Source organism: Balearica regulorum, chromosome 8 (genome assembly GCF_011004875.1).
Source record: "Balearica regulorum gibbericeps isolate bBalReg1 chromosome 8, bBalReg1.pri, whole genome shotgun sequence".
In the NCBI taxonomy this organism is placed as follows: Eukaryota; Metazoa; Chordata; class Aves; order Gruiformes; family Gruidae; genus Balearica; species Balearica regulorum.
Window position 1 is genome coordinate 21979818 of NC_046191.1, and position 26777 is coordinate 22006594.

Below are 26777 nucleotides of genomic sequence, written 5' to 3' on the forward strand. Positions count from 1 at the left end.
AGCTTATGGTGAAAATGATGTAGTTTTGTAATTTCTAGTACTTATCCTGATTCAAATGCATTGGACCAGCACTAAGCAAAATGACTTACATATAAAATTGTTTTGTAAGAGACACCTGAATGAATGTTGCAGCTGTGATGCTGAGAAATATTTAAAAGCTGTTTACATTGAAAGAAACTCTAAAGATCTCAGAGAATTGCAATAGCAACATTCACTCTAGATAAGAATAGCAGAAATTGTTTAAAGCCACTAGGGTACCATATGTAAATGTAAGGCCAGTAATCGGAACTTTGGATACACTGATTTTACTCGTCACTGCAGTGAAGATATTCACATTTGCTGACTTGATCTTAAACAGAATATGTACATGGTTTTATGAGAAAGCAAGTCCAGAAGGCAAAGAAAGATCAGCAAAAGATGACAACTACTGCTCGGAAATTTGAACTCCGTGAATTGTGCTACGTAGATTGCTGATCACAGCAGGAAGTATGGAAAGGAAACAAGTAGACATGTATTGCTATACCATCTGCTAATATGGAAGTATTTGTTTTAGCAGTGTCTGCAGGACTAGTATAGCAGAAGGTCATTAAAAATTACTTTTATAAGCTTCATATTAAAAAGAATTAGAATGCGAATCAGCTATTTAATCTTCTGACAGCATAACTGACAGATTTTTGGATGTCCTAGGTGAACCTGTAATATCACAGGATGTAGAAATATGTAGTGCGTATATAACTCCAGAAGTTTTATGTGCAAATTCAGTAGAGGGGTAAAGATATAGCCAATCTCACTACTTAAATGCCTTCTTACCTTAGAAGAACTCTTATTCTTTGCTTCTGGTTTCAATATAGTTTTCTGGCCCAGGAGGGACTTCCATAAGACTGAAAAAATTAATTTTTGTGTGACATAGGATGGAATATAGCTTCCGGTTTACTCATGTGTCTTTCAGCTGCATTTTTGCATATCTAGTTTAATTGCACGTTACTAACATACATATTGTTGAGCTTTTTAAACAGCAATGTCCGTACAATGTTCATATCAACATTTTAATCACAAAGAGAAAGAAAAGCAAGGGCACTTGCAAAATTTGTGTGAGGGACCAAGGAGGTGTCTGGGAGTCAGTAAATTCCTGCCTCTTACATGGCAGGCAGAGGTGGAAGTAGGATTAGTCTTTAGGTTAAAGAGTCAGAGGGAACTTAAGGCTTTGAAAAGACAATCATGCAGGAGACTATATTCTTTGCTTGTGGCTAAAGCTAACCCTCATGGGAGACAGTTAACACATATGTTTACAATGTTTTGATAATTGTGCAAATATTCAGAGATGAGATGGAAAACAGGTCAGTGACAATCGTCGTATCTTCAGCTGTTTTGAGGACATACTGCTTCAAGTCAGAGGACAAGCCTATCCATGAATTAGATGTCCTCCATGTGGACCAGGAATACACGTAGAACGAAGATATGACTGATTCTCCCAATGTGATGTAATGTGTGTATCTCAGAAAATGCAATGAGTTTCTCTCAGAATGTCTCAAAAAGGAGTAAGCAGAATAAGCAGTGGGGACTAAAGAGTTGCTGAAAACTGTATTACACTGGGAGAGCAGTAGTACTAGAATAAATTTATTTAGAAAGGAGACAGACTGAGAAGTACAAGAAGTTATTTACAGAAAGTAAATTTGTTTATTCTAATGAATTTACTTGTAGTGCAAGTGGGCAAGGATATTATATCCTATGTCTAAAAAAGGAGAGAATGATATCAATAAATAATTATTTTTCAAATATAAAAAATAATAGATCCTGGGAATGCACTGAGACCGATAGTGGGGGGAGTCTGCACAGCCATTTACTCCTTTTAGTAAATTCATTCCTGAAAGTATGTTAAGTAGTTGCCATTCAGGATAAGTCAGTTATCAGAACAGAAATTGTGTGCAGGCTGAATAAAGTGAATATAATGTTGTAACTGACACCTTGAACAAGGCTTTTTGTGTGTCTGAAAAATAGCTACTGATTTAAAAAGCAAATCACTGAGTTATTAGGCTAACTCAAAAGACAATAATCTGTTGAATGATGATGAACCCATAGGAAAATGTAGTTTTACCTTGAAGCAAACAACCCACAATTTTGAACATTCTTTGAAACATGTATTTTAAATAATTCCTTGGCTAAGGTTGAAGGTGACAGAAGTAACTTTCAGGCTTAAATTTGCTTTGCAGAAGAAACCTTTTCTCTGAATAAGGTATTTCCAAAAAGCTTTCAATTCATTGCAAGTCTGAGTAAAATATGTGCAGGGAATATTATAATTTAGGCGGTCACGGTTCTCTGAGAAAACTTAAGAACTTGGCAATTCTGACTTCATTAACCAGTATTTGTTGTTCATTTCTACAATGGTTTATTGATGGATATAATTTGAATAATTACTTAATATCTGTGCTTTTTCTTATTTAATATAGTTGTGGACAATTGTGGTGGCTCCCCACTTACAGGTTACTTTACAGCTTCAAGAGGTTGTAAACACTATTTCCCAAAAACATAGGAGCGAAGAGTGCTACTTGCTTTCAGAATTTGCTTAAGACACTGTTATGCTGACCTATAAATGTTTTCCAGTGAAATAATAAGTAAATAGAAACATTAAGTCTGTAGTCACAGTTACAAGGATTTGTTTGGTTAGAAGGCAGACAGATGACTGTTCTTGAGGGGACTGAAGGATGAAAAAATTACATTTGTTTTAACTGGGGCTGCTTTAGTGTTAGTTGTTTAAGTGATTTAAAAGTCTGAGAAATTTCTCTTGAGGAAAAAAGTTTTAAATAAATAGGTGTCCATATTTTGTGAATAATTGTGAATAACATAATATGTTATTCTTTCTTGTGAAAACACATAGGTACAGAAGCAGTTGGGTAAGAGTTTAGAAAATTCCATATCCATAGGCCTGGTATTTCCTGTTCAACCTACTTCTGGCTGTAACTCAAGTTCCAATTTATGATTGTTTACTGACATGAAAAATATGCCCACTTGTTTCTTTTGCTTTTCTGATAAGTAACCCTGTCATAAAGTTGAAGAGGCCATAGGATTGTACGAAAAAAAGTATACAGTCTGTGTGATACCACCATGCAACTTTAAGCAAATTATTGTGTGTAGTCCTGTATCCATTAATACAGTTACCTTCTCAATGTTAACTGCTTGTATCACCAACATCCTGTGCCCTGTGCTTCCCTAAGGATGCACACGTTGTGGTGTATTTAGTTCATTCATATGAAGCAGTCATATTGTCAGAAAAGCTAGTTATTAGGAAACTATTTCTAGAAGCTGGTCAGTAAAGATAAAGACTAGAGATCATTTAGTTTTAGTCAACACAGAGCTAGCTAGACACTTGCTTTGATATATAGATTATTTTCCTATGTATTAAAAAATCTTTTAGTGCTATTCCCAATGAGATGGTCTTCTGAATGGGGATAATCCATACAGGGGGCCTTGTTCTTTTGCATTCTGGTGTCTTGGTGTCTCTTTCAGACAGAAATACGAATTCTCCGATTCCAAATAAAACCAACTCTAGACTTTAAAAACCTTTTAATGGCAGGAATAAAAAATTTACAATAAAAATAGTAACATTTTTGAAATAGTTTTCAAGTGTTCTGATAAATTATGCTGCTGATAGAAGTTCAGTTGCCTTAAAATTGGAGTCACTAATGAAAAAATCTGAAGCTGCCATCCATGCTTCCAGTGAAGTGTCACTGATTCTTGGAAGTAATGCTGTGAAAATAAGAGGTTATGTCACAAGTTCAGTCTCTTTTTTTTTTTTTTTTTTCAGATACATTTCTTGACACTGTGCTGTGCACAAAACATTAAGAAAATAATCTCAGAATTGTCTTTGCTTGGGCTTTAACCATCACCCAAAACACTGTAATTGGTGGTGAAGATAACTTAGTACTGAAGTAAAAGGAATTGTGCCCTCTAGAAAAGTAATTTCCTTCTAGTGTTAGGAAAATTTCCCCACTGACTGAATAAAGGAATGGTTAGAGATATTTATTGCCTTTTTTTTCTTTTAGCAAACTCAAACAAAAACATCATTAACGCCAAGATGAAGTACATGAAGATTGATGCTGTGTACTTTGAGAGTTCTTAGAGATCTCCCGGTGAATGCATTACGATAATTTCCTCTTAAAGACAAAAATGTGAGTATAAAATTACTGAAGGGGGGGCAGATTTGGAGCTGGCTCTTTTTTGTTTCCTGAAAGAATTCCTTTTTCGAAAAATGAGGTCAGATGAGGTGAACAGTAAATTGTTCTGTTCTGCAGGTGCACCAAATGCACACTTACTAGCTGACCATGTGGGAAGTAGTGCACACTGTATCCTTATATTAAGCAAAGTACAATTGAAGCTCTTGAGCTTCTTTCAGAATTCTTAAAATACATAAAAAATGTTAACATCCTGAATGTTCTTCAGTAGACCATTCAAAATATTTTTAAGAGCAATGTATACTGCTACTGTATTTCTGTTTTTAACTAGCTTGGAAGACTAAGAATTCTGCTGGCTAGGTTCTTAGGTGGGAATGCTTAACACATATAGAAACATGTGCTTGTATCACACATCTTGTTTAAAAATATGTGAATAATAGATCTGGTCTGGAATTCTAAGGTCTGTTCGTTCTTTTTTTTGAATGCCACTTAGGCTTAAATGCAAGAATTTCTGAAAATTTTCAGTTCATTTCTATAAGTAAGAGAAGTTTTCCACTTTGTTCCTGAGCACTCCTTTGTGAAAAGAATTCTGTATTCAAACCCAGTGCCACACAAAGTCCTCACGTTCTCTAGGTTTCATCTTAGATAAGAAACCCACTGCCTTGTGGAGTGAAGCAGTAGGATAGATTGTCATTCTTGTGAAAAGATGTCTTTGAGAGGACTTCTCCCAGACTGCATGCTGCAAAGATTTACCTAAGGATTTTGATTTTACCTATTTTCAGTGAAGATCCAGTAAGAATACCTAAGTGATACCCTGAGCATTTTTGTCGACTACAGTATTGAAAAAGGGGGATTTCAGACCCTAAAATAGGCTGGAGCCTCTCTGAGGACTCCCTGTTCATTTCTTAATATGTGATGTATATAATCCAGTGTATGAGTGCATCCAAAAGAAGTAGCAATCATATTAGTACTGAACAACAGAGGACTCTGGTTTTAGTTAAAGCAAAAAAAAAAAGTCTGTTCACATAGCATCAACAGTTTTAAAAAGCCCTTAAAGACCATGTGATGTCTGATAGCACCAGAAAGAGGTTAGCAGTCATGCAGATGTCAATCACATGCGTGTTTTTGCATAGTCTCTTCTAATATCTTCAGATATTACTTAAAATGATGTAGTGAATACCTTTCTGTGATTTTATATAACATATGGTGCATGCGTGTCATTGAGAGTGGATGAATAGGAAATACATGAAGCATCTTTTTTTTTCCCAGGACTGAAAGGTTAGAAAGCATTGTATTGATAATTGCAGGAAGAACCCAGTAGTGTTACCAAACAACAGTCTTTGGTCTTTACCCCGTTCACTGAAGTTACTAGAATGAGAGTAACATAACTGGAGTGCCACCTTGGGAGAGGCCCAGGATATATTGATAGCAATAGGGATAGTTCTTCAATGGCTATTGAATCACGGTGCTCAGAAACAGGATAGTAAACACCAAGTAAGAGTTGACCATGTTCAGCAATTAATGATTTAAAGCATTCTTAAATCACGCAGGTTAAATAATTATATACAATTTTCATATTGACTAACTACTAATATTGTAGGAAATAGGGTAAATTAATTTCCAAATAGCTAATGAGGAGTTCTATTTATTTTGCAGTGTATTGTAGTACTATGAGTCATATTTCCAACAAAAATAGTGTATTGTGGTAACCTTTGTTTGTACATAGTATTCTTGTTATTAAATCTCACAACAGGGATGAATTAATTTGTACTTACAAAGCAGCATTAAAAGCAGTGGGCTCTTCCTACTGACAAGTTCTTGAAATCTGGAAAAAGAAAGATTTTAGTGGCTATTTGTATTCTGACTATGTGTGAAACTAGATTTTGAAATCTAGAACACAGCTATTCCAAAGATGAAAATGCAAGTTTAATTAAGCATTCAAAAATAGATGACTGAATTTGATTTTATTTTTTAATGTTAATATTCCCAAATGTCCTATTATCTAAAGCAATAAACACAGATAATGGTTCCTTTCAGTAACTGTCCTTTAATGATACTATGGTTAGCTTCAGTATGGGATTGTACATGCCAGTCTTCTTCTGAAACATTTTTTGTGAAATTCAAATAATTGAAACCCAACAGATGTAGGACATACAGCCATTATAAAAGTTAAAGGCATAAAGTTCATTAGCTGTATTGAAAAATAAACATGGTTTCCAGATCTTTTATATAAAAAAGTAGTCCACTTTATATACTATGAAGGTCATTACAGAAAACTCCAGGTGTGTAGAAAAGCAGCACAGAGATGCATCTAGCAGTAACTCTTAGAAATTTCCTAATTATGTAATAGTTCCTTCTTTCAAGATACTGCACTTAAAGTGTAGGAGGAAAGAGGGAAAGAGTTTATATTCCAGGTCCTTTCCCTGTAGCTGGCTTCCTGCTGAATATCTATCCATGCTGCTGGAAATAAACCTTTACTGAAATACATTATCATGAATAATTATATTTTCCTGTATTTTTATGTAAGTACAGAGAAAAAAACAGAATCAAATTAACAGACATAACATTTAATAAGTCTCTTAAAATGATATTCTGTAATTAGCTCTAAGAGTGTTAAAAATTGATCAGTAGTGAGCTGTCTTCATTTGTTCAAGAAGAATTTCCAGAGCTGGTCAATATTCTATATCATGTTTAGCAGAAAATAAATAAAATACAAAAGCATGGGCAATAAATTACTATGGTTGAAATAAAATCCTAATATTCCAGAGATTTAAGAATAAATTTTATGTATATATATTTGGTTACATATTTTACCATAAGATGGCGATACTTAAACACTTACAATCAGTAAATAACCTAGTAAGTTTAGCATAAAAGCCCTGTCATAATAAGGGTGCCTCTGGACAGCTTGAGTCAGTGATGGCCTGGTACTCAATCAAAGCTTTCCCCCGGCATTATTTTAAAGTAGTTGATCAGTAAAAAAAGTTATTACTTGAATATTAATTAAGTAGGACATGAATAGGAATATATTGTGTATACTTTGAAATGTTTGATGTGATTTATTTTCATAAGCTGAATGGTTTGTGAGTGTCAAGGGCATGTAAAAAGTTGTCTGTCTAGTCATGAGCATACTGCACAGTTCTTTTTGGAAAAGAAAGACTTTAGCATCCCCTTGTTTCCTACAATTAATTTCATATGACATATTTGTTTCCCAACTTGCAGGACAGAAAATTATTATTCTACTTCAATTTAGCATAAAGAAAGATAAATAACTGAGCACTACTTCAATTTCTAAAGTAAAATTTCATTCACAACTTGTACTTATTTCTAAAAACATTCCTGTAAACATTTTATATATATCATTTTTCACAGAAATATGAAATTTGTTGTTCATAGTCAACAAAATTAATTATTATCTGCCACGCACCATCTTTTATATCCTTAATGTGGTGTAGCATCTTAACCAAGGATCTGAGTAACCATTTGATCTGATGTTTTAATTTCTGAAAACCTAATTTAGCTCTGATAAACACCAGAGTTTGATTAAAGGCCTCTTATTTTTACATAATCTTAAGGACTTTTGAGCTTCCTGGCTCATGACCCCTTCACTAAGTTAAAAGAGCCTGCAATGAACATTTTAATATCCCTGAAAATGTCACAGAGAGTGATGAATAAAAGGCCATTTTTATGCCCTCTGCACAGTATGCCATAGCAAAAAGGGCTAGAAGCAAGTTTCAATAGTTAATTTATGTCATTTCCTTTCAGTGGTTCATCCTGCTTTTCAGTGCTGATGGTGACAGACACATAAGATGGAGCATTTCTTGCCTCTGATATTTTGGGGCACATCTCTGACACCTAAAAGACTAATTCTGGCAGCTGAACCTCATTTGCTTCATTAGTGGGTTTAATCTGCTGTGGATAGACAGTGATACAGATTTTGCTTTTCCTGCTTTCACAGTCTCTTTAAGTCTCTTAACATGAATAGATCTCACTAAGTGTAACAGAAGATAGAAAAATAAAGGAAAAATGGATGTGTGGAAACCTGTAATTACAATGTGACCATGTGCTGCTATTCACACAGATGTGGAACTCCTGCACGTTGCCATACATAGCACTAGCGAATACTCTCAAATAGCTCCTATTTAATAACACTGATATAATTATTTAGCTAATGTTATTAATCCTATATCACCTCCTGCTTTTTTAAGATGTCACACTATCTTACTGATTAAAAGCGGTCAGAATGCTGTAGCCATAGATCAGATTTCTACTGAATTGCTTTTTAAGTTCTATCTTTATATTTCTAAAGAGGAAAACCCCTTCCATATTGTTGTAAATTCAGTACATATTTGTATATGATTAATTTATGCGATTAATTCCTTTATTTTAAAGGAAAAAAAACTGCCAGAAGAGCTGAACATTGCCTCATATGGTTGTCTGGTACCTAAACGGTATCATTAAAATGACATTCACCAACACACACGGTAGGGACCAACTGCTGGTAATAGGACTGCAATATACTGTAAGAATGTTTTCTCTCTCATTACTTTTTTATAATGCTTGCAGTTACAAGATTGCATGTCACAAAAAAACACGAGCCAAGTTCTACATCTACAAGATGCAGCACTACAGATATCTGCAGGCCTAGGGGTTTTCAGTCATCATTGCTCTTAAGTGATACAGTGCAATTCTGCTTTTATAATGATTTAATCTAAAATCACCTTCACATGCCAGGTTGCATGGCTACAACATATTGTTTACATTTATCATTATTTCAATATCAGGTGTGATCTTTTGGTGACCTGAACACTTTTGAAAATAACAAAAACTCTGCAGCAGCCCGGAGCGTGGCTGTAGTACTCAATTCAGTGTCTTCATGTGATGCCTCCGGTTCCACTCTAGACAAATTTATTTCCAGTCGGAGGCTAGTCGATCCCTGCTTCCAGTGCCTAGCTGCTTCCCCAGAAGTGGTGCAGTCACCAAGTACTATAAATACCTCTTCGCCTGCAGTCGGATAAAACCGCTGTTCATCTCAGCTGGACAGCTACCGGCCTTCAGCAGCTGACAAGCCCGGTGCTGCTCTGCCCCAGCCGTCCCGGGGCTCCCGCTGCCCCCCTCTTTTACATGCACCTGGTAGAAACCTGTGCGTGGGGGGTTGGTGCCGGGGGGTCGCGGGGAGACTGGGGATGCGGGGCTCTGCGTGCCGGTGCCGCGGGCCCCGCTGCAGCGTGCCCGCGCCATAGCCGCTCCGACCGCTGCGCACCCCGCGCTTCCCCGCCTCGCACCGTGAAGCCGGTAATCCCGGGACCGGGGACAGCCGTCTCCACCACCAACTCTCCGCCTGCCCTCGGACAACCAAGGACACGCACCCGCCTCTCCCTGGAGCCATCTAGCACGCCGGCAGAGCCGCATCGCCCGCTACCGCATACGCCGTCTGCGGACCGGCGCCGCCTGCCTTGCTCCGCCGCTGCGGGGCCGGGGAACTCGCCCGTCCGCGGGGGGCGCCTGGGCCGCGGCGCCCGGCCGGCTCCTACCTTGGACGGATCGAGGCCGGCCAGCAAGGACAGCAGCAGGAGGTTGATGATGTTGGCCAGCGCCCGCATCCTGATCCCGGGGCTGCCTTCTCCGCGCCGCTCCTATCGGTCATTCCACTCCGCTCCCGCTGCAAGCGACCGCGCCGGCAGCCGCACTTTCTGCCCGCCCGCCGGAGCCCGAGTGGAGGCGGCAGCGGCAGCCGCCCGGGGGACGCTCATTCCGCGGGCAGCCTCGGCGCGGGGAAGGGCGGGCGAGGACGGCGCTGCCCGTGCTGCCGGAGCGGCTCCGCTGCCCCGTCCCACCCCCGGCCCCTCCCCTCCGCCCCACGGCCAGCCCACCGCGAAAGTTTGGGCCCCGGGAGACGGCGGCGCGAGCGCGGCTGGACGGGTGCGGGGAGTGGGTGGCGGATGTGACATCACCGCCGCCCCGAGGGAGCCGCGGACCGTTAGCGGGGAGCGTACCGGGGGAGGCGATGGCGGGCTGGGCTTGCTGAGGGGCACCAGCAGCCGCAGGCTGAGGAGAGGCGCGACGCGGGCTGCTGAAGCGCGCGGTGCCCCGTCTCACAGGGTGACTCTCCCTGCCCCTTCACCAAAACTTTGCGTTATTCCCCACCGGCTGTGGCTGGCGGAGGCCTCTTTCCTCTGTGGAGGGCAGCGTGCCGCCAGGCACCGCTCTCCCGTTGCTTGCAGGCGGGTAGGTGCGGCTCTCCTGAAAGGAGCACCTGGCACCATCGCACTGGGAAAGGGGCAAGGGCGGGCTGTTGCGGGGAGAGGGCGGTCAGAGGAGAGGGGTTTTGTCTGGGGGATCCCGCCCTTTCACTCCCCCGCTTAGAAAGTTAAGTCGGGGCTTGGCAGAGCTCTGATGAGGGGAAAGCCACCACTCAGCTTTCCAGCTGGACCATGGGCCAGCAAGGAACTGTCATGTCTCCTAGCTTTGGCCAGAGCTGTGGCTGGAAGGCCTGTGTAGGTGAAGGTTGGTGGAGGTCACTGGTTAAGAACACGTAGCATGCAATCAGGAATTTCCTTTTCTCTGCTTCAGGCAGCACGTTTGTCGTCAGAGAATGCTGGTTTGTCAGCAAAGGCTGTCTCCTGTCTCTCAAAGCCCAGTCAGCTGGGCTCCTGTCTGCCTATGCAGCAGCTCATGGTTGCTGTTGGGCAGCTGGAGATGGGGAAGTACCAGCAGGGATGTGGTTTGGCTTCCTCGGGGTTGGATGCTCAGCACAGCTGAGTATGGCCTAAATGTAAATCACCACTTACAACAGCACCATCCTGTTAGCGTGGGCAAAGTACGTTAAAGTTTTCAATTATTTTTCCCTTACAAGATTCAAGCTGATGATCTGTGGTCAGGGTAACCTTATTTATAAGATTACAACTAAGATGATTATAATGAATTTTTCAATTTTGCATGGTAAAATACAGTTGGCATTTTTTGGTCTCGATTAGATTCTCTGGGGGTCTACATTTTGTACTTTTTCAGCAGCTAGCACAGAAAGGCCAATTGCTGTTGTGGGTTTTTAGGTGCTATGTAATCCTAATAAAAAGAAAAATAAGATAAAAATACTCTTAAAGAAGCAAAGCATCAGTGTAAACAAACAAACAAAAACCAAAACCAAACCCAAAACCCCAAACTAAAAATCCAAGCTTGGAGGGTGTTTTAGTTGCGTATCTATAGGATGAGTAGGGATAGGGGCATGGTTTTCTCCACACTTTTCTCCCCTTCCTTTTTTCAGTCTAGCATAAACTGGAAAAATGTACAATCTATTAAAGTAATCATAGAATGCAAACTTTTTAACGAGCTTCAGCGATGTGGTATGTTTTGTCCACTTCCTGATGCTGCTTGGAGTATTTTGTCTCTGAAATCAGTAAAATATTGAGAGTAGAAGTTAAAGCAAATGGCTCCTCAGGCCCCTGAAAAAAGGGAGACTTTAGATCTCCTGAACTCCTCAGATATTTTATGTGTTACAAACTAATAATTTGTTTGATATATGAAAAGATACCAAACATGTTTCAAAAGGATGATGTAAAGTGACCCAATTGTATTCTGCTTGATTTTAATAATCCACTAAGAAGAAAAAGAAAATATGTAATAGACTTATCTCCTCCACCTTCTAGCAACCTGACAAGTAATTTTTTTTTGTCAGAAAAGACTCTCTGAAGAGTGGTGAGAATCACTAGCAATTAGTACCTGAAATAATTGGCTTTGTTAAAATGTATCTGAAAAATTAAACAAAATTCAAGTTCCTATGAGATGTTTTTATTTCTGCTGTATGCCTCAAAGTGGCAAGGGAATATCTGATTCCGAAGATCTTTCTCTAACAAAGCTTTTGATCATCCTTAAAGCTTAGGAAATTCTATGTGAATTACATTTTTTTCTTTAACTCTTTGCATGGCAATGGCTGCAGTCAGGGTAAAATACTCAGTCATGAGAGAGAAGAAAAGAGATATCAAAAGCTTTCCTGCAGGCATCGGTGACAGAGTATTAGCAAAATGGAGGCAATCTGAATACAGTTTATTTGGATAGTGAAGGATATTTGCAGTGTTTGGCTAAAGTTATAACTTCTTTTTCACACTATATTGCAAGGTGTATTGCTAGCAGTTGGAATAAGCCAGATACTTGTTCACTTGTGTACGCTGGAAACTGAAGTTGATAAATTTGATATAGGTACTGAATTATATACAAATAAGTTCCAAGTCCTGCAATCTGAGGAGCTCAAAAGTACTGATGAGAGTTATGATAAAAGACAACATACATAGGCGCCTGTAGAAAGACTCTCTTTAAATTATTTATAGCAGGTCACATATGAAAACGGTATTTTAAATTGCAGTGCTATCAAATTTTTTTCTAGAAAAGGAAATTTTTCATGAAATCGGTCTTATACTTACACTGAATTATTTCATGGGTGTTGAATTTTCCACCAAGTTACGAAAATGGTCCAGATTTGCAATTCTAGGGCATTTTCCATACTTATTATAAGAATTAAAAGTTTAGGGAATTGGGAAGAGAGGTTGAATACTGATGCTTGTTGACTTTAATGGAGCTGAAATGTACTTGGTGAGCATAAATGTGTCCTTCATTACAGAAGAGATTTTGAATATTTCAATGAGACTAAAGAGTTAAAAAGATAAAAACAAAATTAAGCCATCAATGATATAGAAGCTAAACTTTTATGATAGATGTTATATTTGATTACATCTGTAAAGAACATGAGAGAAACAGATCACTTGAAGTGTGTTAAATCAGGTGAACAGTAAAACACGAATACATTTAATTTAGCTAGTGAAGAGTATGTAGATGTTAAATAGAATATAGAGATATTGCAGATACGGGACAAAATTTCAGAACTACTGTAAATTATTAAATTTGCTTATATTTGGATAGATTTTGCCATCCAATTGAAATATACTTTATAGTTATCAGTCATGTAAGGAAAGTAATCTTTTTTGGAATCTGTTAATACTACAACCTCACTTCCTAATCCACATTGATATATTAGTCAGTTGCAATATTGCGGTGAGGTTTCAGAAGCACGTTTTATGAGTGTGACTGTCCTAGGGATGATTACTTTTAGTAAATAAAATTGTGCAATTAGGTTATCACTAAGTATTTTTTGAAATCCTACTAATACCTGAAAAATGTTTGGGTTTTTTTTTTGTACATTACCAAAACTGAAAGGTGACTAAATGGTTACTGAAAATAAATCTAGCAGTTGATGTTTTTCCTACACTCTGCTCTCTCAAAGTGAATCCTTTAAAAGAATTTATTTTACTCAGAGGTTTTTTTAGGAACTTTTCTGGAAAATTACCTTTCTTTGTATATATCTCTGTAAAACCAGTTAAAATTCAAGTTTCTGGAGAACTGTCATACTAATGTTATTTCCCAAAGAGCTTACTGTCAATGCTAATGTGAAGTGTACTGTAGATGCAAGTAGCTGTGAATCAGCATAATTGTTACTGGCTTCTACAAGTATACAAGTTAGAGATGTACAGAATTATTTAGGCACTGGAAGAAGTGGGCAGGTTTAATGAGAACCAGTGAGTTAGGCACCTCTTTCAGATCTCCAACTTTTTCTTGAAACTGATCTGAATTTAGAATTTACTTTGTTGAAGTTTAAGTTTGACCTTAATTTTAATTGGTGAAGAAACTGCCATAGTAAGTATTCCCAGGTATTTAGAGTTCATATGAAATACAGCAAAGACTTAACTCTTTGGAAATCTAAGTTGTTTCAAAACTAATATGAAGATCAATATTTGTAAATATTTCTATGAAATGATTCAGTTTGCTTTGTTTTTCTTCCAGATATCATTTATGCTTCTTTTATTTCAGGATTTTATGCATCAAAACCAAATTAGTAAAATAAATCCTCTTTCTGGGCTTTAGGAGTTAACATCATCTTTACTTTAGAGCACCATATGGCTATAATCTTTTCAGATTTACAAATCAGTTACATTTGAATATAAATTACTGTATAAATAGGAATGAAAACATGTAATTAAAGATTTCATCAGTTTGAAATGTAGGAATGGCATTCTTTATGAAAGTGACACCGTATATGAAGAATGCTTATCCCCAAAAATGCTTTTCCTAGAAGATAATGGAAACTCTGCTCACAAGCTTTCTGATATTTTTCCCCTTCCAATATGGACAAGTACAATACAATATATCCCATCAGAGTGACCTTTAACGTGTATTCTTGGTTATGTGTGACTTTTATAATTTATAATATCATAAAATTTTAAGGATTAAGATTCTCTTTTAGAAGATCACAATGACAATAAATGTATTCTTGATGAACTCTCTGATGTTCTTAAAATTGCACAATCACATAGAATAAGTGAAACTTGGAGAACTAAGGTTGAAATATGTCTTATTTCAGAATTCTAGTGCAGATAGTAAAATCTAGTCAGTTGTTTAATAGAAATTTGGTTTGGCTGACAGATTTTGAAAATAAACAAAGGTACGATTACTCGATATGAATAGGAATAATATAATTTTAAAACAGTGAAATATTCAGTTGGCATAATTTAAAATTGAATATTACCTCTTAAAATACACAATTTGCAGCCTGGCAAGTCACAGTTAAAGTTGAGCCTAAGTAGCTGATGATCAGAAAATTAATTCCCCAGCTAAGGCAAATGAGCTAAAGAGGTGGGTGTTTTTGTAATACAGTAGTTCATTGCTTTGATTTTTAATCAGTTTCAGTTTTTAAAAGGACCTAGTAGTATGGTGCTATTTGTGGTACTATTAAAATATTCCTGGTTCTGTCCCATATAGCCCAGAAGGATGCTTGTTATAGCTAGTGACATAAAATCATGTGCTGTTATTGATAATTTTTTGTTAGTTGACACATGTTTTGATATTTTAATTCCAGCTGGATGCTAGAATATAACTAATCTGAAAAAAAAGTAATTGTCTAAGCTGATGCTTACTGACATTCCCCTGGTGCTTCTGTAGGATTAGGTTTTGAATACTGATATAGGATTGTGGCTGTGAAAGGTATGTGTCAGTATTCTCTCTGGTATCAGTTTAAGTAGGGAGGGAGCTTTTTAAAGGTAAATGTTAGGAAGAGAAATATTTTAAAAAGGTATTTCGGTTTACTTCATACATTTGTAGGTTCTAAAGTAGGTCTTTCTAAAAAGTACGTTGATGTGTCTCTTGGCAATTATCAAATGGTATCTGCTCTTCTTATCTATGAGGAGATTATCCAGGTTATACACTAATTGTCGTGAGTGAACAGACCTCCAAACTAGCTCCACCCAAGTCTCAAAGCAGTATAGGTGTGCTCGCTAAGAGTTGCACTGGTAGACTTAACAGCTCGACAAATTCTGCATTCCATAATGTACAGTGTTATTGCTTTTCTATTTTCTCATTACAATATACAATTTAGGAGACTATAACTTGCATGTGGGACATATTTTCCCTTTTTTATCATATTCCATTTGCCCAGTGTTATCCCAAACGCTTGAGAGTTGGCTCTAGTTTTATTTTGATTTTACTCCTGTTGCACAGCAGCAACAGAGAAACAGATGAAATGATTCCATTCTTTCCAATTCCACTCATTGATAGCTTCGGCTATGATACTTGGTCAAAGTAAACACAGTAATCTCTGCTTCAGAGAAGAAATTTATAAAGATTTTCTTCAATTTTCTGTAGCATATCAGCTTGTTTGTAAATTGTAGAGGGAATAACTGGATTAAATAATCCATAATAAATAATAATGTTTACTTTGAAGGCAAAAGATCTCGTTTTCCCTCATACTGTAGTTTTACATTCTGGTAATTTTGTCGGTCTTTTGAACAGCTATCCCTCCTTTACAACTAGTGTATCTGAAAAGTCTAATCCTACCTACAATATCTGATATTTAGGAAACGTAAAAGCTATAAATACCACATGTTTCAAGATATAAGGAACCATTTTTTCACCATTAGTGCACTCAAGCAGCAGAAAAGGTTTGCCCAGCAAGGTAGCACAGTCTGTATCCTTGGAGGTTTTCTGGCTAGATTGAATAAAACTCTAAGAAACCAAGTCTGACTTCACAGCTGACCCTGCTTTGAGGAGCAGTTTGGACTGGAGACCTCCTGAGGTCTATTCCAGCTTGAATTATCCTATGATCCTGTATCATTGTCAACAGTGGTGATCTGCACAACTGACTCTCCTCTTCTGCTGTGTGGTGGACTTGGAGCCACCTATCTTATCCCTCAAGACATCTGAGAAAAAAACAGATGCTGTGTTTTCCATCAGTATGTATTTTTGGACAAATATGGTGTATATTAGATAGTTATATATGTGTGTATATTTTGATGTATATATAGTTTTAGACCAGTTTGGTGTAGGTTTTTATTTACAGGAACAGTAGTGTACAAATTACTCAGTTTTCTAATTTGATAAGGTTTTATTGAAAATCAAAAAGAAAAAAAAGTATTGAGTTTGGTACACCTCTGCTTTTTTTTTCAGAAGATAGCTGTAGTCTTTGTAAGAACGGTATCAAGCTTTCTCATAATTAATAAAAAAAAAAAAAAAGTCACTCCTCTGTGCTGGCCCCTGGCCATTGTTTTGCAGGAACTTCAGTTTATACATTATTGCCACTTTTTTATCTCAAGCCAGAGGAAGAGCTCTTTAAATCAGGGTAACACTGAGTCTTGACAATGAGGTACGTAAACTGTGAACTCCCTTGCTCACATCTGCACTGCATGAGAGTTCACATAAATCTCCTGATTTTTTTGAATATGCCCTAGCTCCAGCTGTTAAGCAGTGGGCTCAAAATCAAAGCTTTAATGAATTCTTTGAGATAGTCTCCTTTTTCATTTTAAACCTGTGAGTCAAAGAAATGGAAGGTACTACCAGTTCTCTTACAGAACCTGAACAGTCTTTATTTGACTTGTGAAATAAGCTATGAATGAGGGGTTTGGTAACTTATTTCTTGGAAGGCTCTACACAGAGAGTAGTACAAATCCCTTGCTGTCATATTCAGCAGATGGCAGCATGCATGTTAACTGGCTGGGTATCTGCTCAAATCTTTAAGCTGCTATGCCATATTGACTAGCAAAGTAATGAATTTGTCAGTGTCTTTAAGGTAGTGGAAGCTTTCAGTGTGTTAATGTAAAAATCATCTTTACCCCTGAGGGGGCACTGTCACAGCAGGTAGGAATTAATTGTGGAATTATAGCAGTTTCTTCCTAGAATACAACTGTGTTGGAAGAAGGAAAACATACAAAGCCAGCAGAGTGCAGTTCAGGACCCTGGTGTTTAAAAACCTTAAAGCAAAGATTTAACATTCCCACACATGCAATCTGAGTGGTACCAGGATCAGAGCCTGGGGATTAGGTCATAAAAGGTCATGCAAAAAATAAGAATAATTCCATGACCAAGCAAATGTTCATGTGTGACTTTTCAATAGCGATACTCATGTCCTTTGGTTTTGGCCAGGTTTTTTGATCTTGAGAGAGACAGGTACTATTGATTGAGATTTGCCAAATTCGCTGCTTTTATTTGAGTTAGGATTATTTAAAAAAATATTAATATAATATTTTCCATCCTAAAAGATTTAAATGAAAGCTTTCAGTGTATTAACTACTTTGTGTGTGAGCAGAATAAGTTTTTATGTTGTTAGTCTGGCTTGCTAGGTTGTGGTACATTTTGGATTTTGTATTGATGATTTTGATTGTTCAGTCAAGTTGTGACATATTTTAAAAAATTTATTTAAAAAATCTGTTAAATGACAATTTTAACCTGAACGAAATCAAAAAATACCTTCCAAATTCTGAGTAAAACATGTTTATAAAATGGAAATTATGACCTAAAAAAAAAAGCTAAATTAATTTAAAAATACATAAGATTTTTCCCTATATTTCAACCAAATAAAAGATAAACAGACTGAGTTTGGAGTTCACCAATTCAAAAAGTGTGAGAAACACTGTAGTACCTTAGACCACTTGGAACCATGGCAGGATCCTAAGCACTACTGCAGTTCAAATAATGATATAAGATTGCTTTGGCTTGGAATTTCATCCACAGTATTACAAAAAAAATAGGGTTTGGGGTTTTTTTGGTTTTATTTTGTTTTTAGTAGAGGACTACCATTTTTGTCATGAACTGCCTCCATCTTTGTGTTGGCAGTCACCTGCATCTTGCAGATTCTTTGTGTTACATATGAATGAAGAAGATACTTGCAACTATAATATACTTTCCCACTTGGTCGCTCTTGGTTCCAATTTGGCAGTGCAGTGGCTCAAGTAATTTGCTCATTGATTCATATCTTTCCTTATCTAGCAGACACTCTAATGCTTACGTTGGGTCTAGTGGATGTACAGGCTATTTAAAAAAACAGCAGTAGAATTTCTTCAGCTGTATTTTTGTGAACACTGCTATCAACCAACACAAATATTGTAAGGTTTTATTTTATTATTATTAATTTTTTTATTCTGAAGCTTTATTTGTTGTCTTATTAAAATATTTACCGGTTTGGTAGTCAGTAAGACATGGGACTGGTTTACACCTTACACTTTTGTAATGGAGAAAAGACTAGATTTTCTCAAAGGGATGTGTATAACCTTCAGCTAGGTTTTGATATCAACAATGATGCCTTGTGAGGGCATTACAGTTAAGGCTCTTGGGACGTCATACAGAACTGGTGATGTTGATCTGTGCACACATTGAATATATTTGCATTAAATACTATTTTTTACTGGTTAATTTCTAGAGCTAAGCCTAGAATTATAAATTGCTCTTGGCTAGTGCTTTTGGTGTGATCCTTTGTTTAGCTCCAAACCTGCTGGAAATTACTTATATTCTAATTTCCTGGAGAAGACACCCAAGCCACAGTGTATGGCATTCCTGAAGTTATGTTAAACAGCTGAAGTCTGAGCAAAATTTGTCAAAGTGAGTAGTTAAAGATCAGTAATGATTAACATAGGTAATGACAAATTTTCAGTGACATATTTGTTTACTGAAGGAATGTGGGAGTGGAAAGGTCATTCAATCCTGGCCCCAGTACTGCATGTGACCCTTTTGCAAGACAATTAAGCTCCATCCTGAAACTAGTGGAGAATTTATAAAAGTAGATGTCCTAGAGCTTTGTAGCTGATCTGTGAAGCAATATTTGATCTGACCTAAATGGATATTTGAAACATTCTAGGCAAATGACTGGGAGGATGCACGTGGAGGTGGAAAGCATTTTTCATAGCAGAAAAAGAACTGTAAGTCACAGTGGAGGTGGAAAGCATTTCTCAGAGCAGAAAGAGTACTGTAAGTCACAGTGGCTAAGAAGGTCAGATGAATGGTGTAATAAATGAGCACTTATGCTAGTAGTCTGAGAATTTTACAAGGGCTAACTCTGCTTCTGGTGTTACTTTGCTTTGCAGCCCTAGAATGTAATTTCTGATGGCTTCATATTTCCTACGCTGTTAAGGAAGCATTGCTAATTGTTTATTAAATGATTTGGAAATAGAAATACAGAATTTCAAATCTGATCGTTCCAAGAGGAGAAAAAGCCAAACCAACTCACATGTGATGAACCACACATCCGGAATGGGAGCATTCTACCAATTCACCTTTTAAGCTTAGGTAAATGGACACATTCAAAAGCTCAGTGGCAAGGCTTCTGACAGCCTCTTTTTTAATACCTTGCTGGATGTCCTAGTTATAATTGAAGTCTTCAGCCTGAATTCAAAGAGAGCCTGATATTACTGCCAGACTCTTACAATAGGGCTCTTGCCATCCTCCAGTAAAACCAGCACAATCATAAAGGAATCACAGTGTGCTTCCATTCTATGTTTCATATTGTGGAGGCTTCCCTTCTACACCTATCCTTTGAGAAGTTAACTCCTGTAATATAGGATATAATGGGGTTTTTTTCCCCAACTAATTGATTTCTGCAGTTAATATGAAGTGTAAGTTCAAGTGGATCTTCTGTAAAACTTAAGAACAAACTATTATGATACAAGGTAATACTATGCGCAAATTAGTGTTCCTGTCTTTCTACAAGTATATTAGTTTCTTAACTGATTAAAGAAGACTGGAGAGAAAGAAAAGCTTTATTCACGTAATAACTTCTATTTGCCTTTTATTTGTGTTTAAAGGCAAACATTTGCTTTCTCATGTTTGAGCTTGTTGCAAAATAAATGCCAATGTAAAACTACAGCTCAGAATATTAATATAACATTAGAAGAATAATTTGAAAAAAGTAAAAAATTACCTGTAGACTAGGAAGTCTTAAAGTCTTTTCACAGACAGACTTTAAACATTAGTTTTGGCTAATTCATTCAGCCAAGAAAACCAACAGTATGGACTGCGGTAAGCTTTCAATTTGATGCCATTATAGCTGTCAGTCAGCCGTGCTGAGATGCTTACAATCAAATTACAGGTTATTGGCACTGTCTAGGGCAATAGTGCTGAATATTTTGCATATAAATCCACTACAGTGGAAATTCTGTTTACCTTATAGAAATGGTCAAAACTGTCCAAATTATTATAGTCAGTTTTCATGCATAGACATTTCATACTTTAATGCAGTTAGGCACAGTATGAAAAAGAGGGAAAATTTCTGATTGGGCAGAACTGTGAGATTAACCAGGCAGAGAATGATAAAAGCTTATATATCTATAATGGCTTACAAATTATGTATGTGAATTAGTTATTTGGAAAGTTACTGAAGTCCTTACTGTGTTAATAAAATATTTGCTGTGGGCATCTATTAGTTTAATTTAATACGGGATGCTAGAAATCACAGAGAAGGCATACAATGGCTCCAGACAAACTCTGACAGAGGTCAAGATAAAACCCTGAATCGTTAGTTGAGAAGGTGCTGTTTCCATCTGCTAAGGAATACATACAACTTTCATTGCTAAGGTATGAGGCTGAAGTTCAACGGAACGTTAAATACTTGAAAATAATTGTCCAGGAAAAAATAAAGAAAATTATGCATTTTGGAGAATTGCTTTGACAGTAACAGAGTGACAAGAGATGAACTATGCTGGGAAATGTTTGTGTTGATAAGCTTGTTGTTTGTTTTGATCCTGCTTCCTAAAAAAGGAAAAAGGGAAAAAAAAAGCAATCACATTGTTTGCTCCCTCCTTCAGCTTTGCATTATTTTTTTGAAATTAGATGTTGGCTAATTTCATCCAAATTCAAGAGAGGGGTAGACATGCCAAAGAAATTAATTTCATGCTGGCTTTGGGGAAAAAAGTATTAGTAGTGGTACAGAGGACAGACCTACCTTAGCACTGCCCTCAGAGAAAAGGTCTTATATTTTACTGTTGTATTTGACCTGCTAGCTAGCTGATCAGCCTATCCTCTGAACCATTCATGGGCCAAAGGAATCTCTTACACATCTGATATTGAGAAGTCTTTGGACAAGAGGAGCATACTTGGAAAGAGAAGGGTTCTTAATCTTTTATTATGCTGCCTCCTGATAGAAAAATCTTTACTTGGAGTTCATGACATCAATTTAATGGTTCCTAGTTAAATAATCCAGTTTGTATGTAAAAATGCTTGGAAAAATACCTGGAATTTATCAGTTTTCAAATAGATGCCTGTATGTATACTATGTAGGTCTGTGACTATATATATTAGAATATAGCACTAAATTTTATTACCTTATAGACCTGTAGCTATCATTTGTGTTCAAACACATTTGAGAGATGCTTCAGATAGAGGAATAACATTACCTTTGAAACAGCAGCCTGACTGGGCTAGTGTACCGTCATTATTCCCTTACTCTGTTAGATTCTGTAGGAATGTGGTTAGCTATGATCTAAAATGTAATTTCACAATGAATTGTTTTCACCTAAATGAAATTAACAGGCATTCTGCATATTTTGATTGTTTGAAAACACTACACTAGAAGCTCTTGATTTTATTACTCAGCCATCTAAACTGAGAAAATGTTTTGCCTAAATAGATTTTGAAATATATTGACATTACTCTAAAAATTAAAAACTACTTCTTTCAATTGAAGCTCTACAGAAGTCTTGCTAAAAGTTTTTTAACAGTCTCGCTTTTTCCAAAGTATTATATAATATCTTTTAAAAACATGGTAACAACTTTAATGTGACTTGAATCTCTTATTCTGTGAGACTGACTGAAACAAGAAGATCAAAGCGACTATATGAGACAAAAATCAGATATAAGCAGTAGGTGCTTTCTGAAGAAGCTTTGCATAAGACAACAAGGATTTGTAAAGATGGCACAGCTATCCAGGTTAGTAAAGGAAGAAATTGAAAGTACTTATGCAAAATTTTGCTATTTGTATTTCAGAACTTCAAACTGTAGTCTTCAGAATGATATACAGTTAGGCTGGTTGAAAAGTTGCACATGAAACTGTTTATATTATTTTTTTATATATATAGAACTTATGTATGCACAGATAAGACTAAATGGAACAGTTTTCATGGTTTTGGTAAACAGTTTTCAATCTTTGTAAAGAAAAAAGGTGTTTGGTAATTAAGAGAACATCACTTAGGAGGTAATCATTCCTATTGGTCCTGGTATTTTCTGGCCTGGTCAGTTACAGATGTCTTTAAAAGTTTGGAGTGATAGCTTAGAAAATGTTTACACTGAAGATACTTATTAATTATACACGTAGCAATGGAAGGGGAATGAAGGTAAGAGAAGGGGTGGGACTGTGAACAGATGTATAAGAAGAGGGAAAAAGACTGAAACAAAAATGTTGAGTGACAAAACAATACAGAAAGCAAAACAAATCCCAAACAATTACTTAAAATGTTCTTAACTGCTTAGGCTAAAAAGCCCCATTAACTGCTTAGGCTAAAAAGCCCCAACCTTAAGCACAATGTAAAAACACATGCTTTACTAATTTTGTATTATTTTAAATTATTTCATACATTTTGAGTTTCAACTAACTAAAACTGAAAATACAAAAATACTCTAATAGAATTGTATTTATAATATTTCTAATCAACTGTTAATCAGCAAGGACTTGCAGTATTGTGATCTAACCCTGTTGCATAGACATAGTTCTTTTTTACAGATAAGGAATTTAATAATTATAAATGGTGAGCTGACTTGAAATTTAGGAACATTTTGATAGTACTATACTGTTCCTAAGAGTCTTGGTTTTCTTGTATGCATACACCTATTGCTGACATTGAAGTCACTGTCATTCAGTGTAAATGACGTATATGACATGCCTAAATGACTGAGAGTGCTCTATCTATTACGTAAGTAACACAGAACCTTAGAAATGTTTAATGTCACCTAACTGTCAGGCTTTTAAGAAAGCAACCCCTTAGGATATGGTTGTTGCTTTTTTTTTTTCCCTGTTTTTTTTGTTTGGTTGGTTGTTTTTTGGTTTTGTTTTTGTTTTTTTTTCCCTCGCATAATCTGCAATGATCTTAAAAGGTAGTTTAATGGCTTAGATGATGATGAAGTATCCCTCATACTGGAAAATATTCCAGCGTTGATGTTTTTGTTGCCCCTGTTATGTCTCAGCATTTGAGTCATGGGCAGAATTGAATGAAGACTGTCTCTTAGGGTACAAATGCTGTTTCAGAAGATGTCTTGAAGAAGCAGTTGCTCTGCACAAAAGCACATCGACTGTATTGCTAGCATAAAGTAGCACCAGAAAATATGCATGAGATAAGCTGTCAGAGATGGAACCTCAGTTAGGTGTAGCAAAGAATAAGTGCAACTAGCTGCAATTTATCTATGTCTATTTGGCAATGCAAAATATACTCAATTCTTACTTTTTACCTCTGGTGCCAAGCTGGATGATTTTATCTATTTTCAATTGTATAAGATCTGTATATAAGATCTAGTGCAGTTTTGTCTTCTGGTTTCTCTCCTAGGCTCAGACTAACATCTATCTAGATAATATTTTGTGCTCTCTGCACTCTTTTTGTGATTTTATATGTTGATGTTGGTATGGTAGTCCTTCAGATCACAGTGGTCTAGATCATTGCAAATTAAATAAGAGATTAAATGAAAGCTCCTTATTTGTATTTGCTGTGCTCTCTAAGTGTGGCATATGGTCTTGTGCATACTAGGAGTAATTTCTGTGCCAGATTAAATACCCTAAATACAGACAGCATGTAAAAACTAAGCAAAAAGAAGCTTATAATCAGAAACAAAATGGAAAGTTAAGCACAAAAGGTATCCATAAGCTTAAGCATATAGCATTAGGATCTTTGTATTAGCAGACATGTGAAAATCCATATAATTTTTCACTCTCTTGTAGATGTTTAATGGCCCTAGGGGAGCCAAGCTTTAGCTCATGAATCACTTGCAACTCTGAAGCAGTTCGTATTTCTTGCCTATTCCAATTGAGTCGTATATGAATCACTGCAGGGGTATGCTAGCACGGGATCTGCTAAGTAATATGGATTCCTATGGGGAAAAAAGGGTCAGAAGAAGTGGTGAATCCAATGTCACTTGGTTCTATTAGACCCAGCCATAGACCCTGCCTATTCTTGCCCTGTGTATTCTTGTGGGAGGGTGCCTGGGTCCTTTGGAAGATGTGTCGCTTCTTGCTTGGGAACCAGTCCCAGGGGCTTTTACACTTTCAGACATATGATGATTTTAGCATGCTCCTGTAGGAAGAAGAATATCAAGGTCATTGATGTAAAGGGTAGATAAGGAACATTTTCTCTGTGTTTTTTTCCCTGAGTTTGCAGGATTTGATAGTGTGGGGAAGCAGAATAACATTGATGATATAGGCAGTATATCAAAACCTGTAGGCCCTCTAGCTTGAGACCTATCCCACACTTAGCGTGTAGCTTCCACACTTCCTCCGTTTGATTTAGTAGGCATCTGGGCTTTTTGTCAGCTGCAAGTGTGTTAGCCTCTCTGGGGAATGAGAACCTTTTCTCCTCATGTCCAGTTTAGTGCAGGTTGGCATCTTCACACCCACCAAAGCACTAGCTTGTTTAGTGAGAAGATAGTTCAGAATGCCACAGTTCATCAGGTAAAAGATGGCTGACACAGGTAGAAAGGGATCTGGAGCCTTAAAAAGCCAGACCACAAAGGCATTAAAGAAAATGATAAGTAGAGTCAGTACACTGGACTGAGGAAGGAATTGGGTAAAAAGTTGCAAAGGGAGGGCTATGCAGTCTCAGCAGTGGGTAAAGGGACTGATGACTATTCTCTAACTGAGGGAAACAATCAAGTAATAAACCATGATCTGTGCTGTATGAGGCAGTGCTGAGTAGTTCCCAGATGAATTAATGATGTTTCTGCTTAGCTAAACCATATCCTTTGCATATTGTCCTTCTTTTCTCATGTCTGGTTTAACCCCAATTTAACCCCAACTACTCTTTCTTTGAACTAGTGCTCATTAAAACAGCTCAGCTATGGAAATAGCCATGCAATTAATTTTGATATTATTTCAAGTTTGAAAGAATACTTCAGAAGCTCCATCAAATATTTCAGAGACAAAAATACCCCAGCCAAGACATATACCAAAATGTGATAGAAATTATATCTTCATAATTTAACAAGAACACAGTTTTATCTTTATTGTTATTTATATCTAGGCTTGAGTGTATATGAAAGCAGGAGTATAGGAATGCCCAGGAATTTGTTTCTCCTAAACTTAAATATTACAATCAATGATTTAGTACTCTAAGTGGAGCTGGTAGTATAGTAAGACATGTGATGAAGTACAGTTCAGTTCACCAGTAGAATATGTTGGACAAACTAGGACTTTATATACATTCCATTACTGAACTGAGAGATCCAAGTTTTAGTATTATGTATGACAGTACCTGATAAACCCTCTGATCCTGCACTATGCCCATTAGCTTTTTAAGATTAAGCAGAAAATGATCATTTAAATTGTAATTAGTCTTTCTGATGCTTAATGGACCAAACGTTTTCACCGTTTCTTCTATGTGCAATACACTAAATCTCAGTCTTGCAGCTAAGAAAAGGTGACAGCAGTGATTGAAAGACTGTGCATGTATTTCACTGAAAGTATTTATATTTGTAAATCTGGTGAGGTATGTTTTATTACAATGAAAAAAAAATCTGTAATCCAGTTAAAAATTAAAGCAGAAAAACACTAAAATGTCAAAGTGTTTCCTGTCTGAAAACAGCAAAAGTGAGTGCCAACTAAGAACATTCAAGATCTTTGATCAATAATTCCATTACTGATGTTCTTTAGTTTCATTTGCATTTGTAAAGTTCCATTGAAAATCTTACAAATCAACTCAGAATCAAAATCTCATTGTTTGGATGAACATGCAAATGCTTGTCTAGTATTCTCATCAGTTTGATAGTAACCCTCCAGAAGTACAAGCAGAGTAGGAATCCTGGCCAATGTCTAATTGCTATACATTCAAAATGATGGTGGGGGTTTGGAGAGAGTGGGAAAGAAAACAACTTATTATTATGTGAAAACAATAACCTAAAAATAAGATATGCCTGGTTTTGTATTTGTTGACTGCTCATCTTAACAGCTCTATAACCACAAAGGAAATAGCTTTCATTTAAGGCATTATAGAGAGAGTACTATCTGATGAGGGCTTATTGCTTACCATCCTTCATGAAAGATGTGGCTTTTAATGAAATATGCATAAAAGTAATTTTAGATATGTGACCTACATAATCATACCCATCCTGAGA

At 36.8% G+C, this 26777-nt stretch overlaps 1 protein-coding gene across 2 annotated transcripts in view; it reads right to left on the minus strand.

Moving 5' to 3' along the window:
• Window positions 1-10092, minus strand: part of OLFM3 (olfactomedin 3) — a 57469-nt gene extending 47377 nt beyond the window's left edge. Inside the window, exon 1 of one of the 2 annotated variants that reach the window (XM_075760037.1) lies at window positions 9704-10092. In XM_075760037.1, the coding sequence (XP_075616152.1) occupies window positions 9704-9772 (69 nt within the window). In that variant the 5' untranslated portion in view covers window positions 9773-10092. The remainder of the gene's footprint in view (window positions 1-9703) is intronic. The other variant, XM_075760038.1, reaches the window with a different exon arrangement.
• Between the last annotated feature and the right edge of the window lie 16685 nt (window positions 10093-26777).